This window comes from Orcinus orca, chromosome 2 (genome assembly GCF_937001465.1).
Source record: "Orcinus orca chromosome 2, mOrcOrc1.1, whole genome shotgun sequence".
Taxonomy (NCBI): domain Eukaryota; kingdom Metazoa; phylum Chordata; class Mammalia; order Artiodactyla; family Delphinidae; genus Orcinus; species Orcinus orca.
The window spans coordinates 158,749,800-158,765,472 of NC_064560.1; the positions used below are offsets into that span (position 1 = coordinate 158,749,800).

The following is a 15,673-nucleotide window of genomic DNA, read 5'->3' on the forward strand; positions in this document are numbered from 1 at the left end:
AAAGGAAGTCAAGGAAATGATGAACACAAGATTCAGGTTAATGGTTAACAGAGGAGGATGGGGTTTAGATGGGAAGGGTCATGGGGTTACCTGTAGGTTACTGACAAGATCCTAAGGGTTTTTTTTGCAGGGGAGGCCGGCAGGCAGGATTAGAAGGTATTTATTACATTGTTAAAGATAACTCAGTTAATAAATAAAAGTAGGATTTACTTAGACCAACGATGAGACAGAGACATGAAGTCCAAAAATAATAACTAAATAATCATAATAATTTTTGTATTCTCAGGTGATTCTGATGATCACCCAGATTCCAAAACTTCACTGTCCTTAAGGTATCAGAGCATCTGAGGACCTCCTACATAGAAAGTACTTTTTATACATTATTCAAAATCCTTAAAATAACCCATAAGACAGGTAGGCATTATTTAAAGAGGAACAAACCAAGGCTTGGAGACATTAAGAAACTTTCTGGAAGCCACAGTGCTAGTGAGGGCCAAAGCTGGGATTCAAACCCACATCTTTGTTGGTTTCACCCCCAGGTCCTTGCTGGTTTCACCCCCCTGGCACCTAGCAGCCAGACATGTCAAACTAGGAGAGACTTCTCAGGAGACTTGGCCTTTGTGGGCCTCAGATATGAGCCACCAGGAGATTTTACTTGGGAACTAACCCCTTGTCCTTTAGCTGTGCCACACCTCTCCAAACAAGAAAGAGTTCACCTACCTTTCCTGCTGAAAAAATATACTTCCAGGTGAGGGGTCTGTGTGTGTGTGTGTGTGTGTGTGTGTGTGTGTATGTTTGTGTATTGTGTGTATGTGTGTGTATGTGTGTGTGCTGTGTGTGTATGTGTGTGTATGTGTGTATGTTTGTGTATTGTGTGTATGTGTGTATGCGTGTGTGTGTGTGCTGTGTGTGTGTGTGTGTGTGTGTGTGTGCACCTTGGTGACAGGGCCATCTGCCTCACTCATTCTATTCCTCATCAACTCAGAAAAGATCCACCCCCAAAACACTGAGCACAATTCTCTCCCTTACAGACCTTCTACAGCGGGAGTAATTTCGAAAGACAGAGGGACGGGTGTCGTTGAAACCACAGTGGCCAGAGGCTCCCATCTTCTCGACAGCTGAGTAACACCAGGAGCATCAGCTGTGGCAGAAGGCAACTCTTTCCCTCCCTCAGTCTCGACATCTTCTCTGGTAACCTCGAGGGTAGAAACCTGCTGCTCTTGCATCACTGAAGATAAAGTGGCTTCTGCTTCTTGAACAGCTGTTGTCATCTCTTGAGTGATGATGCCTTAAAAGGGAGGACACAACATTTTTAAATACACTAAATCCCTATACCTGAAAAAGTCACTATATAATTAATAATTAAAAACAAAAAAGCAGACAGCCATTTCAGGGAATGAGAAGGGAGAGAAACAAACTGCCAGGAAATAAATGTTTTCAGTGTTGCTGTTTTCAGGAGTCATGAATCAATCTAAGACAGAGATAAAGATGTTAATATAAAAAACAACAGAATAACATTTACAACAAAACAGGAAAATCAACAGCTGAGCTCCCTTTTATGGATATCAACATAATCAATTTGTTCAGAAACAAATTATACAAAACTAAGTTCAAAAATGCTCAGAAGCAGGGACTTCCCTGGTGGCACAGTGGTTAAGAATCCATCTGCCAATGCAGGGGACATGGGTTCGAGTCCTGGTCCGGGAAGATCCCACATGCCGTGGAGCAACTAAGCCCATGAGCCACAGCTACTGAGCCTGTGCTCCAGAGCCCATGAGCCACAACTAATGAGCCCACGTGCCACAACTACTGAAGCCTGCACACCTAGAGTCCGTGCTCCACAACAGGAGAAGCCACGGCAATGAGAAGCCCATGCACCACAATGAAGAGTAGCCCCCGCTCACCGCAACCAGAGAAAGCCTGTGCACTGCAACAAAGACCCAATGCAGCCAAAAATAAATAAATAAATAAATAAATTTTTAAAAATTGTCAGAAGCACTTGTGTATATTAATTTTCACATTTGCATTCCTGAAGGGGAACAGGAACTTGACATTTTGAATTAAAGGAATACTAATTACAATAACTAATGTTTACTGAGTTCTTATTATGTGCCACACACACAGTGCTAAGTGCATGATGGGCATTATCTTTTTTTTTTCATTTATTTCTGCTCTGATCTTCATGATTTCTTTCCTTCTGCTAATTTTGGGTTTTGTTTGTTCTTCTTTCTCTAGTTCCTTTGGGTGTAAGGTTAGATCGTTTATTTGAGATTTTTCTTGTTCCTTGAGGTAGGCTTGTATAGCTATAAATTTCCCTCTTAGAACTGCTTTTGCTGCATCCCATAGGTTTTGGATCATCATGTTTTCATTGTCATTTGTCTCTAGGTATTTTAATTTCCTCTTTGATTTCTTCAGTGATCTCTTGGTTATTTAGTAACGTATTGTTTAGCCTCCATGTGTTTGTGTTTTTTACATATTTTTCCCTGTAACTCATTTCTAATCTCATAGTGTTGTGGTCAGAAAAGATGCTTGATATGATTTCAATTTTCTTAAATTTACTGAGGCTTGATTTGTGACCCAAGATGTGATCTATCCTGGAGAATGTTCCATGTGCACTTGAGAAGAAAGTGTAATCTGCTGTTTTTGGATGGAATGCCCTATAAATATCAATTAAATCTCTCTGGTCTATTGTGTCATTTGAATCTTCTGTTTCCTTATTTATTTTCATTTTGGATGATCTGTCCATTGGTGTAAGTGAGGTGTTAAAGTTCCCCACTATTATTGTGTTACTATCGATTTCCTCTTTTACAGCTGTTAGCAGTTGCCTTATGTACTGAGGTGCTCCTAAGTTGGGTGCATATATAATTGTTATATCTTCTTCTTGGATTGATCCCCTGATCATTATGTAGTGTCCTTCTTTGTCTCTTGCAACATTCTTTATTTTAAAGTCTATTTTATCTGATATGAGTATTGCTACTCCAGCTTTCTTTTGATTTCCATTTTCATGGAATATCTTTTTCCATCCCCTCACTTTCCATCTGTATGTGTCCCTAGGTCTGAACTGGTTCTCTTGTAGACAGCATATATTTGGGTCTTGTTTTTGTATCCATTCAGCAAGCCTGTGTCTTTTGGTTGGAGCATTTAATCCATTCACGTTTAAGGTAATTATTGATATGTATGTTCCTATGACCATTTTCTTAATTATTTTGGGTTTGTTTGTGTAGATCCTTTTCTTCTCTTGTGCTTCCCACTTAGAGAAGTTCCTTTAGCATTTGTTGTAGAGTTGGTTTGGTGGTGCTAAATTCTCTTAGCTTTGCTTGTCTGTAAAGCTTTTGATTTCTCCATCGAATCTGAATGAGATCCTTGCCAGGTAGAGTAATCTTGATTGTAGATTCTTCCCCTTCGTCACTTTAAGTATATCATGCCACTCCCTTCCGGCTTGTAGAGTTTCTGCTGAGAAATCAGCTGTTAACCTTATGGGAGTTCCCTTGTATGTTATTTGTCGTTTTTCCCTTGCTGCTTTCAATAATTTCTTTTTGTCTTTAATTTTTGCCAATTTGATTACTATGTGTCTCGGCGTGTTTCTCCTTGGGTTTATCTTGTATGGGACTCGCTGCGCTTCCTGGACTTGGGTGGCTATTTCCTTTCCCATGTTAGAGAAGTTTTTGACTATAATCTCTTCAAATATTTTCTCTGGTCCTTTCTCTCTCTCTTCTCCTTCTGGGACCCCTATAATGCGAATGCTGTTGTGTTTAATGTTGTCCCAGAGGTCTCTTAGGCTGTCTTCATTTCTTTTTATTCTTTTTTCTTTATTCTATTCCACAGCTGTGAATTCCACCATTCTGTCTTCCAGGTCACTTATCCGTTCTTCTGCCTCAGTTATTCTACTATTGATTCCTTCTAGTGTAGTTTTCATTTCAGTTATTGTATTGTTCATCTCTGTTTGTTTGTTCTTTAATTCTTCTAGGTCTTTGTTAAACATTTCTTGCATCTTCTCGATCTTTGCCTCCATTCTTTTTCTGAGGTCCTGGATCATCTTCACTATCATTATTCTGAATTCTTTTTCTGGAAGGTTGGCCTATCTCCACTTCATTTAGTTGTTTTTCTGGGGTTTCATCTTGTTCCTTCATCTGGTACATAGCCCTCTACCTTTTCATCTTGTCTATCTTTCTGTGAATGTGGTTTTTGTTCCACAGGCTGCAGGATTGTAGTTCTTCTTGCATCTCGGACATTATCTTATTCTATCCTCCCATATGTACTAAGGGGAGGTAGGTACTAATATTCTATGGAAGCCATATATCATAGTGGCCAAGAACACAGGCTCTAGACCCAATTTGCCTGAGTCTCAATTCGGACTCAGCCACCTACTATCTGCGTGACCTTGAACGAATTACTTAATTTCTCTGGGCCTTGAGCTTCCTCAGTGGTAAAATGGAAATAAGAGTATCTATCTCATAGCATTTTTACAAAGATTAAATTAGATAACACATGTAAAATAGTACATGCCCAGTGCTTCGTAAGTATTCAATAAATATCAGCTATTATTACCTCATTTTACAAACAACTTAGGTGTAGAAAGGCTAAGGAATCTGACTAAGGTTACATAGTTAGGGCTCTTAACCACTGTGCTAACTGTGCTTATCCCATCAACAGATGAATGGATAAACACACAGACACACAGACATACACACACATACACAGAGGAATATTATTCAGCCATGAGAAAGGAAATCCTGCCATTGCCTAAGGAACAACTTGGAGTAGCCTCTGTAGAAGATCTGCACTTGCTTTTAAATCATAAAACAGAATGAAACAGACCTGTGGGGTATGACGTATCTATCAGAGGTCCACTTTCTTTACAACATTATAATCCACTCAAATACATTATTAAAGACTATTTATAAGGGTTAATATTTGCCCCCTTCCTAGGGAGGGGCTATGCTGGAAATTTCAAATACTGAGCCACTGTGAAAACTTAATTTCTAGAAGACTCTTTTATCTCTCTTTTTTTAAATACTAATCCTAGATACTTAGCACATTACCAAGTCTGGTAAATTATGCAATGAGAAATAACATTCTAGAAACAGGTGAAAAGGTTTTCTCAAAGTTTTTATTAATGACTTCATTGTTCTTCCTATTACTAAAAATATTTTTCCTCAGAAACAATTTATTTGCTTTAAAATAGTGTTTGGATGTTTTCTGGTACAAGCAGTTCCATTTCTTGGTCTCCAAACAGTTTGGACTATTTTTTCTTTTAACTGGAGATTTTTACATTTGATGGATTGATATACCTGGTTATAAGACAACCTTACTTGTGCTTCATATTCATATTTGCTCTTTGTGCCATTGTTTAAGTTTTATTCTGAAATAAGATCACACATCTCTTGAGAGATAGGATTCATTGCCCTTTTTGCATCTTTAGCACCTAAGACAATGCTATGTTTGCCATAAAAAGCTAATATATAGTTTTATCATTTTAAGCAGTATGCATTCTCCATGTTGCCCTCATTTTTGAAAGCATAATGAACACTTTTGAGAAAAAATATGTCAAAATAAATGTTCACTCTATGCTCATAGTTTCATGAAACAGCAAGAAATATCAAAAGGGCATGGTATGGCCTTCCCTGGTGGGACAGTGGTTAAGAATCCTCCTGCCAATGCAGGCGAAACGGGTTTGAGCCCGGGTTCAAACCCTGGTCCGGGAAGATCCACATGTCGTGGAGCAACTAAGCCCATGCACCACAACTACTGAGCCTGCGCTCTAGAGCCCGCGAGCCACAACTACTGAGCCCACGTGCCACAACTACTGAAGCCCGCGCGCCTAGAGCCTATGCTCCACAGCAAGAGAAGCCACTGCAATGAGAAGCCCACGCACCGCAATGAAGAGTAGCCCCCGCTCACCGCAACTAGAGAAAGCCCATGCGCGGCAACAAAGACCCAATGCAGCCAAAAATAAATAAATAAAACAAATAAATTTTTTCAAAAATGGGCATGGTATAATACTTTGAATAAGTGACTGCTGTTAGAGAAAGAAGAGTGAGAGCTAGAAATAGTAATGGGAATTTTTTAAATAACATTCAGAATTTCTCCACATCTCTCATTCTTCCCAATTCCTGTAGAGAAAAAATATATAATTATTATAGATTGCTTTTAAAACCTGATCTTCTAGTGAAACAGCTGAAGAACCAGCTGAATCAGAGAACTGACTATAATCTCAGGATCCTCATCTATTCATAATACCCAAAAATGCCAAGAAATTATTTCATTCCCTGAAGAAGAGAATGTCTTAAGTAGTCCCTGGGCCCTAAAATGATTGGCATTTGAGGTGTTTACTTCGTTTTTTTTTGTTTTTTTTTTTTTTTTGAAATTTAAGGCATTTTAATGGAGTAAAAATTAACAGTTAAAATTCAGGACACCCAGGGATAAAAGTCCATCTTCCAAGTATTGGAAGCCACCCCCAGTTCCTTGGCTGAATTTCCATCATCAGCTATTCACATATATCCACCCCTAGTCCCTCTTTCTTTTCCAATGATGAGTAAAACACACAACCTACACCCCCATCACATTTACAGAATTCCTGTATAAAATTTCTCTAGAGCCTAACCTGCAGGAGTCAACAAATCTGAATACAGCCAGTAGGTTTGCTGAAAGTTCACTTCAAGAACGTGGTAGGATAATGCAATGGGTTGGTCATGACAGTTCATCAGTCACAGTTACCAGCCCTGCAGGGGGTGAGCCGAGACCTTAGACACCCCTTAGACAAATAAGGAAGGAAGGCCCTTAGATTTAATTTTGTCTTCCCCATTTCCAGATGGAGAAACTGAGGCCAACAGATTGGAAAAATTTTAATCAAGCTCAGTTGTGAAACCAGCTGACCACATCAGTGTGACTAAACCTTCTTGATTGATTAAAATGTCTTAATGGGCAGAACAGTTCCAAAGTCCCTCTGCCAATGTAACCAGGTGCCACTGGCTTCGTTCAGAAACTAATGACTCCAGTTTCTCCAGCTCCTTCAGAAGCTCCTGGGATAAGACACAATCCAGGATATTTCTGAAGCACTCTTTTGACAATGTCACTCTCTGGGGGGAGAAAAGGTGAAAGTTATCGCCCTCCTGGGGGCTCCACAGACTGTAGTTGTCACATATCCCTCCCTCCTTGAGGTCACTAGGATCAGCATTTGTCCTGGGCAGGGGCTTTGAGGTCACTTAATGATCTTGAGAAGGAGACTCAAGGAGGAAATCCAAACCTGTTCTGCAAAAGTGACCTTTCTTAAAACTAGATTGTGTGGGATTGAGTGGTTTACTTCTCAGAAATACTTGTAATCACCAGAAAATGGGTAGAAAAGCTTTTTGGCTATTCTCTTACTACTACTGTCAATAATCTCAATTTTTCACATTATTTTTAACTCTACAAAACAACAAAAAAAGTAAAGTTGAAAGGAATTATTTGACCGTTCCTCTCTCTACCAAGAATTTTTAGAAGCTTTTTGATTAATTTGGACAATGCAGGCAGTCGGATTAGATAATTCTAGTCTGAATGGTTCTCTATCTTCATTTAGTCATTCGATGAACAGATATTTACTGAGCACCTACTATGTGCCATATATTGTACTATGTGCTGGGAATTAAAAGAAGTTGCCTGTTAAAAGACTGTAGTTAAGTGAGGCAATTATGACTAAGTAAGGAGTATATTCAATAATCAAAAAAAAACAATCAATTACCAAATTCATTTTACTTTTTTAGGTTGTATTAATGGAAGCTAATGCAAGTCTAGTACATAAGAATCATAGATTCAACTGTGCAGTGAATAATCTGGAACTACATGATTTAATGCTCCAGGAATATCTTAAAGTGTAATGGAGAACTGAAATAAACTTCTTGTTTGGTCATATTTAATATCTGCATGGTCATGTGGATCCAACTCTCTTAACAGGATTTAAAAACCAACTTACAAAACATTTTCTGGAAGCTTCTACGAAAACTTCCAGTATACTAAGTTTTACAGTCTTTAAAAAATGAATTGGAGGGCTTCCCTGGTTGCGCAGTGGTTGAGAGTCCGCCTGCCAATGCAGGGGACACGGGTTCGTGCCCCGGTCTGGGAAGATCCCACATGCCGCGGAGCAGCTGGGCCCATGGGCCATGGCCGCTGAGCCTGCGCATCCAGAGCCTGTGCTCCGCAACGGGAGAGGCCACAACAGTGAGAGGTCTGCGTACTACAAAAAAAAAAAAATTAATTGGACATGTAAAATTAAATCTTTTATCGTTTTAATTCAATCTCCATAACACTTTCTAAAACATATTATTAATTTGATATTTTCCATTAGCTGGAGTAACAGCTGTACATATTCCAAAACAATTTGGAATGAGCATATGCACATTACACTAAGTCTTTCCCTCCCTATTCTGTTATCTGACCAACTACACACAATAAAAGAAAAACATCATCCTTCAGCAACAAATGCAAGGATTGTCAGCTCATAGCATTCACAGATGTAGAAGCCACGAGGAAGTAGAAAGTGCAGAATCAAGCCAGCAGAGAGGATTTATCTGTACTGGTATTTTTTCCCCCTTATTTCTAGAAGAATTTCTTTTTAGGAAAACAAAGTCAGAGAACTCATATGGTTAATACTATGAAATAAATATTTACCTAAGGCTTTTTGGTAAGAAATATCAGGAATGTGAGTACTTTTTACAACAATGTATAAATAAGTATCCAACATTGTTGAGTATATCATTTAAACATATAGCTAATTTTTTCACATTTTCCTGTAAATATACACATTTTCATAATAAAAGGTTTAAAAAATATTAATCTACATCAGGGTTTCTCAGATATATATATACACACACATATATATTTTTTGGCTCAGATATATCTTGGTTGCTGTGCACTGTAGGATGTTTAGCAGCATCTTGGCCTCTACCCCCTACATGCTCTCTACTGTGATGACCAAAAATGTCTCAAGAAATAGGTAATGGAGATGAAGCGGTACAAACTTCCAGGTGCAAACTAAATGAGTCACAGGTATGAAATGTACAGTGTGGGGAATATAGTCAATAAATATGTAAGATCTTTGTATGGTGACAGCTGGTAACTAGACTTATCACGGTGATCATTTTGTAATGTATAGAAATACCGAATCACTATGTTGTGCAACTAACTAACTAGGAACTAACACAGTGTTTTAGGCCAATTATATTTCAAAAACAAACACACTCATAGAAAAAGAGATCAGATTTGTGGTTACTAGAGGCAGAGGATAGGGGGAGGGGAAACTGGATGAAGGCAGTCAAAAGGTACAAACCTCCAGGTGTAAGATAAATAAGTACTAGTGATGTACAATATGGTAAATATAATTAACACTGCCATATGTTATATATGAAAGTTAAGAGAGTAAATCCTAAGAGTTCTCATTATAAGAAAAAAAAATGTTTTTCTATTTCTTTAATTTTGTATCTATATGAGTTGATGGAAGTTCACTAAATTTATTGTGATAATCATTTCATGTTATATATAGGTCAAATCATTATGCCACACAACTTAAACTTACACAGTGCCATATGTCAATTACATTTCAATAAAACTGGAAAAAATGTCTCCAAACATTGCCAAATGATTGGCACGGGGGTGGGCACAAGGCATGACGCAAATTATTCCCATTTGAATACCACAGGTCTATATGCAGGGGTTATATTTGGATGTAATTTTTATGAAAAATGCATTTTTTATTTATTTACTTTTGCTTTTCATTAAAACTTAGATAACTTACTTCTAAATTGTCACTTTAAAAAAAACATAAAACATTACAACGTTATGTGTCAACTATATGTCAATTAAAAAATAATAAAACCAAACAGAAACATTCCAAGTTAAACAAAGCTTATTTTCCTTTTTTTTCTTTCTTTCTTTTACCTTTAAATGTATTTCCCAATGGCTGATATGCCTCAGACTCATATTCTGAGATGGAAACAGTGGTCTCTAAGAACAGCATGGCATTGTTCTCCTTGGTGGATTCCATGAAGTCTGCAGTATTTTGGACCAGGTTTTCCACAGAGACTTTCATACCTTCCACTGGACTTGTGGGAGTAAAGGAACTTTGATCGGTGAAGGCAGATGACCTCTCATCCCCACGTGCTATTAGCAGGGCTGTTCCCCTGTGTGCTTCCCCTTCAGGCAGCTTCAGAGCCACATCTGCAGCCTCTGTCAAAGTTTCGCTCCCTTTCATGCCTTCCATACCATTACTGGTTGCTTGGGTTGTCTGAGATGTTTCCTTTCTCACCTGAGTCTCTGTATTGTCTCCAAGCTTTGGGGTCTTTATCTGGCTTACACTCTCTAATTTGGTGTCATCCCACTCAACACTTACGACGGAGACAGCTGGAACAGCTATGGTGACACTCACTGTGACTTCTGGGGCTCCCAGCAGGCTGTCAGTTTCTGGCTCAACACTCAGGGTGGACTCGGAGGTTGCGAGCCAGTGCTTGGTGGCAGTAGCCTGGGTATTATCAGCTGTCATCTGGGAAGGCTCAGCGCCTGCTGTGGGCTCAGCACCAGGAAAAGAAGTTGTCTTATGCTCTGGGTCTGCTTCAAATTTCTCAGTCCTTGGACGGGTGGTTAGCATCTCTTTAGCATTCACATAGGATAAAGGTGAATGTCCCAGACTAACTCCTGCCTGATTTTCAGTTGCAAACAATTGATCATCCACATAGTGCAGAAAACCTTGTGTTGCTTCAGTGGTCCCTTCCACAATGGGCTGAATGATGGTACTAAGGGAGGATTCCTCCTTCTCATCAATATTCAGAGAAGCAGTTGGAGTGATAGGGTTCATTAACATGGCCTTGGAAAGTCCGCTTTCGGGAGACATTCTCTCTGGCTGGCTGGAACCAAACACTTCTTCCCCTGCTGAGATCACTGGCTCAGTAGCAGTGTAAATGCCAGGGCTATCAGGCTGCGTGAGCCCAGCTCCTATAGGAGGGGTTTCTTTGTTACTAGGGAATACTTTACTTAATGACATTGTTGATGGTCCTGCTAACACTATCATTGGTTCTTCAGAGACCAGAGTGTACTTTGAAGTAATGGAGTTATTTTCTAGGTCATCTGTGTTCAGCCTCTCAGACTGCCCTTTTTCTTCATGAACAGGTGCTATCTCCCTTCTTTCCACATTGGGGAAGGCCAGACATTGTGTGGCAAAGCCGAGAAGTAGAAGGCTACAGAAAGCCAGACAAATGTGCAGTACAACTGGTCTGCTCATAGTGGAAGAGAAACGTGCACATAAACTGGTAGAGTTGACAATTCCAGTAATTGAGTCCTGCAGAAAAATAAAGCATATCAAACTGTCATATAAATATGTTGTAAATAAGCCCCTTTAAATTAAACTATAAGTAAAATAATCTCCTTGACTCCCAGCTCAGAGACAGTACATAGGAGGGAATGTTCTATTTCTTTGTACCTTTGAGACGCGGATAACCCAGTTCATTTTTCCCTGCTGAATTTTCAGCTGACTTAACTTGAAGTTCTCTAGCAAAGGGTACACGTAGTTACTAAGTTCATTGTTTTTTAAATACCTACTTGAAATAAACTACCCTGGAAGTCACATTTGTAATATTCTCCCCAATTCTTCTATTAATCATGGAGTCAAATGACTACAGAAATAGCAACACATCCAGGAAATAAAAAGTAATTTTAACATTTATTTACATCACTTTCACAGAACCTTTTAAGTATGTTTTAAAACTTATTAAATATCATCATACAATACTGAATACCAGTTTCATTCAAGAGTTTTTAAAGTATATAAATGACTTTCAATTAAAATTTATCTTTAAAATACTTAAATTGTTTTCTCTGCAACAACTATAAAAATTATAGGTAAAACCTTCATGTCTCAAAAAAAAAGATTAGAAAAGGTAAACTAGTTAAACAATGTAAACAAGTGTTCTTTTTTAAGAGAACCAAAACACATTTTAAATTAGCAGTCTTTACTGAATGCACATTATTGTAAGATTAAGATTTATTGTATTTTTTTACAAACTGCTCACACTCTCATGACAACTAAAATTATACCAAAACTGCTAATTTCCCCCCAAACTTAAGGGTTTTAGGTCTTATCTATACCATCATCAGAAAGTTCTTAGATACTGTCGGTTTTCTAGAAAATTAAACCTAGGAATTAAAATTCTAAATCTAACTATAAAGACCTTATCTTTATAAAAGTTATACTTTTCCTTTCTTACACGTCTGATCATTAAACTACCTGGGTTAAGCATGTGATGTGCACACATCAAGTATAAAAATTGACATTTTCGGGCTTCCCTGGTGGCGCAGTGGTTGAGAGTCCGCCTGCCGATGCAGGGGACACAGGTTCGTGCCCTGGTCCGGGAAGATCCCACATGCCGCGGAGCGGCTGGGTTCGTGAGCCATGGCCGCTGATTCTGTGCATCCGGAGCCTGTGCTCCGCAACGGGAGAGACCACAACAGTGAGAGGCCCGCGTACCGCAAAAAAAAAAAAAAAAAATTGACATTTTCATAGGGTCTTCTTCCCCTTAAGGAGTCTGAAACTTCCACATGTTACCCCATTCAGTCTTACAGGTCCTTTTGAGATAGAGAAAAGGTCACGTGCTCAGGGCATAATCTAGACAGCTGAAGAGAAAAAGAAGGTTGAATTTTTCTACATGAGGAAAGAGGAATCCATGAATTCGGAGCTGAGGCATCTTGCTCAACTACCAGCATCACATGACTGAATTATCTTGGAAGCAGCTCCTCCAGCCCCAGTCAGGCCTTCAGATGACTGCAGCCCCAGCTGCTATCTTGACTGCAACTTCTTGAGAGACCCTGAGTCAGAACAACCCAGCTAAGCTACTCCCAAATTCCTAACACACAGACATGGGATGAAATAATAAATATTTATTGCCACCAAGTCGGGGGTAATTTTTTACAAAGAAATCTTGAATCCACAGTTCTTTGGGAGAATACAGGAATGGGAAGATGTCATGAGATGCCATGTGCAGAAAAGGAACAGCATATCAGGGATCATAAATTTAGAAGCAGAAGAAAACTGAAGCCAGAGGTGACTAGGAGAAATGCAAGCCACCCCACCCAAGAATCCTCAGAGATGGTGAAAGGGATGCTAAATATCCTCGTACGTAGGATGAGAGGTTGAAGCAATTGCATTTAAATATTAAATTACATACAGGTAGCTAGCATTATTTTAAAAGGAGAGAATATGAGAAAGATATCTGAAAAAGAGGGAATAGCATGTGAACATTCTGGACATTAGTTATCCCCATACTTTGGATGAGCCATAAAGCATCCCAGTTCATAGCCAGGTAACAGAATTAGTAGCAGTATTTGGCCTGCTGCCTCTATTTTCCTTCCTTAAAACAAATACATATGATAGCTGTAAAGCAAGAGTGCTCACAGTTGATGAAACTACACCTTTGATTTCTGAAAATACAAGCTGAACTATAAACTACATAGTCAAAGATACATAAAAGCTAGAGAACTCTCTGGTTCATTTCTGATCTGTTCAGAGATCTGCCCTTTCCTATACAAATATTTCTCCCATTCAGTGAAATCTTACTAAACACCCCAGGAGATGGAGAGTGTGGCCTAAAAGTTGGGTCTCCATGACCCCATCCTTCTGGATAAAAACCTGAAAAAGACAGGCCATCATGAGTGGCAGTGGAGTTTAGAGGGGCATAGACAGGCATGAGAAAAATGAATCCTAGCTTTTTTTTTTTTTTTTTTTTGCAGTACGCAGGCCTCTCACTGCTGTGGCCTCTGCCATTGCGGAGCACAGGCTCCGGACGCACAGGCTCAGCGGCCATGGCTCACGGGCCCAGCCGCTCCGCGGGATGTGGGATATTCCCGGGCCGGGGCATGAACCCGTGTCCCCTACATCGGCAGGCGGACTCTCAACCACTGCGCCACCAGGGAAGCCCAATCCTAGCTTTATTGTTGTTAAAACATGCTATGTGATACTGGACAAATAGCCGCAGTTTCTCCTTTGACAGAATGAGGAGTTAAACAAAATAATCTTTGAACTCCTTTCTATCTCCATGATTCCATTTTCATATTTTATCTATAGAACACAAAATAAAAATACAAATGCTTTCATTTTCCCACAACTTTGCCATCAAGTAGGCAAGGCACCCAAATGATTACACAAATGCTTCACATTTTATTTATATGTTCTGGAGTCATGTGAACTGAGAGGAGAATTTTATGAACAAATCAGATTTGGAGGGTAGTGGGGACAAACAATAAAGATGTAATACAACCTCTACTGCCTTTCCAAAACAGATTTTTCCTTCAAGGTTTCATTTTCATCTACACCTTGAGCTTTAGAATTTTGGGGTGAAGGAATTCTGCCATTGTTCTAAAAGGCTTTCCTTCTGGGCTTCCCTTGTGGCGCAGTGGTTGAGAGTCCGCCTGCCGATGCAGGGGACACAGGTTCGTGCCCCGGTCTGGGAGGATCGCACATGCCGCAGAGCGGCTGGGCCTGTGAGCCATGGCCGCTGAGCCTGCGCGTCCGGAGCCTGTGCTCCGCAACCGGAAAGGCCACAACAGTGAGAGGCCTGCATACCACAAAAAAAAAAAAAAAAGACTTTGCTTCTGTAATGAAGTGTCAGCCACCTGCTTTCTAAATCCAATTACCACAGAAAAAGTGGGGTGAATTGCAAGCCTATATTCTATGTCTGCATATTGCAGCCATATGCTCCTTCTCCCCACTATTCAAAGCGACGCCTGAACTTTAAAAGAAGCAGAAAAGACAGCCTGTAGGAACGGCAGCAGGGGACACGTCTGCAATTCAGATGAATTGGTAGATGACCTTCAAGTTCCAGGTCTTTCTCTGTCTCTCCAAGCACAGAGCAGGTTCACATAGCCACTCCCATGAGTTTGGTGTCCTTCGCTGGGAGTTGCATGATGTTAGAGAATAAATAAGGAAAGACTGACCCCTGTCAATTCAATGACAATATTTCAACCTAAACAACCATCTGCAATCACATTTTGAAGGCTCTAGGCCTTTTCTTTTTTCCTCAACATTGTCTCCTGTCCCTGGCAAAGTGCCTGGCACAGAGGAAACGTTTAGTAAATACTGCCTGATGTCTATAGCCCTGCCTTGCTGGAGGAGGTGGAGGGAGGGGAGATTTCATTGCTTATTAGAAATTGGGTCTTAATTATCTTAAATTAACTCAAATATCAGAATATTTAACAAACAAAACATGTCTCTAACTTCTTTACACTGTGACTTTCGAGGCTCCTTTCTTTTCACTATATCCGTCAGTGCAAATTAATTCAGATAAACGAACTCTCACCCAGTTGCTGATAGTGGACATTAGCTTCTAAGAGCTTAAAAAGCATCTCTTTCTGAGCAAGTCATAGCACTATGTCATTCGCTATCAAGGTATCCTAATGGCTTGGCAGTCCTCTGAACAATTTACTGATTTCTGCCACCAGTGAGCAGATAAGCTGTTCTGTCAAGCCTTATCTTGGACAATCTTAAATAGATACAGTCCAGAATCTGTTTCTTTGTCAAGTCTAGGCATATTCAAGTTTCAAAGACAAATGAAAGGCAACATAAAAAAATATCGCCTTAGCCGTCTTGTTGGACTTAATAATCAGGTTTTTTCAAACACTTGGTCAATATTTTTCCAACTAAAATGTATGCTGCCAT

The 15,673-nt window shown here is 39.6% G+C and overlaps 1 protein-coding gene across 2 annotated transcripts in view; it reads right to left on the minus strand.

Moving 5' to 3' along the window:
• ARMH4 (armadillo like helical domain containing 4) overlaps positions 1-15,673 on the minus strand; it is a 138,677-nt gene that overhangs the window by 118,001 nt on the left and 5,003 nt on the right. For both annotated transcript variants that reach the window (XM_049706253.1, XM_004279308.4), the window contains exons 2-3: positions 9,913-11,305; positions 1,034-1,288 (exon numbers count right to left, since the gene is read on the minus strand). In XM_049706253.1, coding sequence (XP_049562210.1) covers positions 1,034-1,288; positions 9,913-11,248 — 1,591 coding nt within the window. In that variant the 5' untranslated portion in view covers positions 11,249-11,305. The remainder of the gene's footprint in view (positions 1-1,033; positions 1,289-9,912; positions 11,306-15,673) is intronic.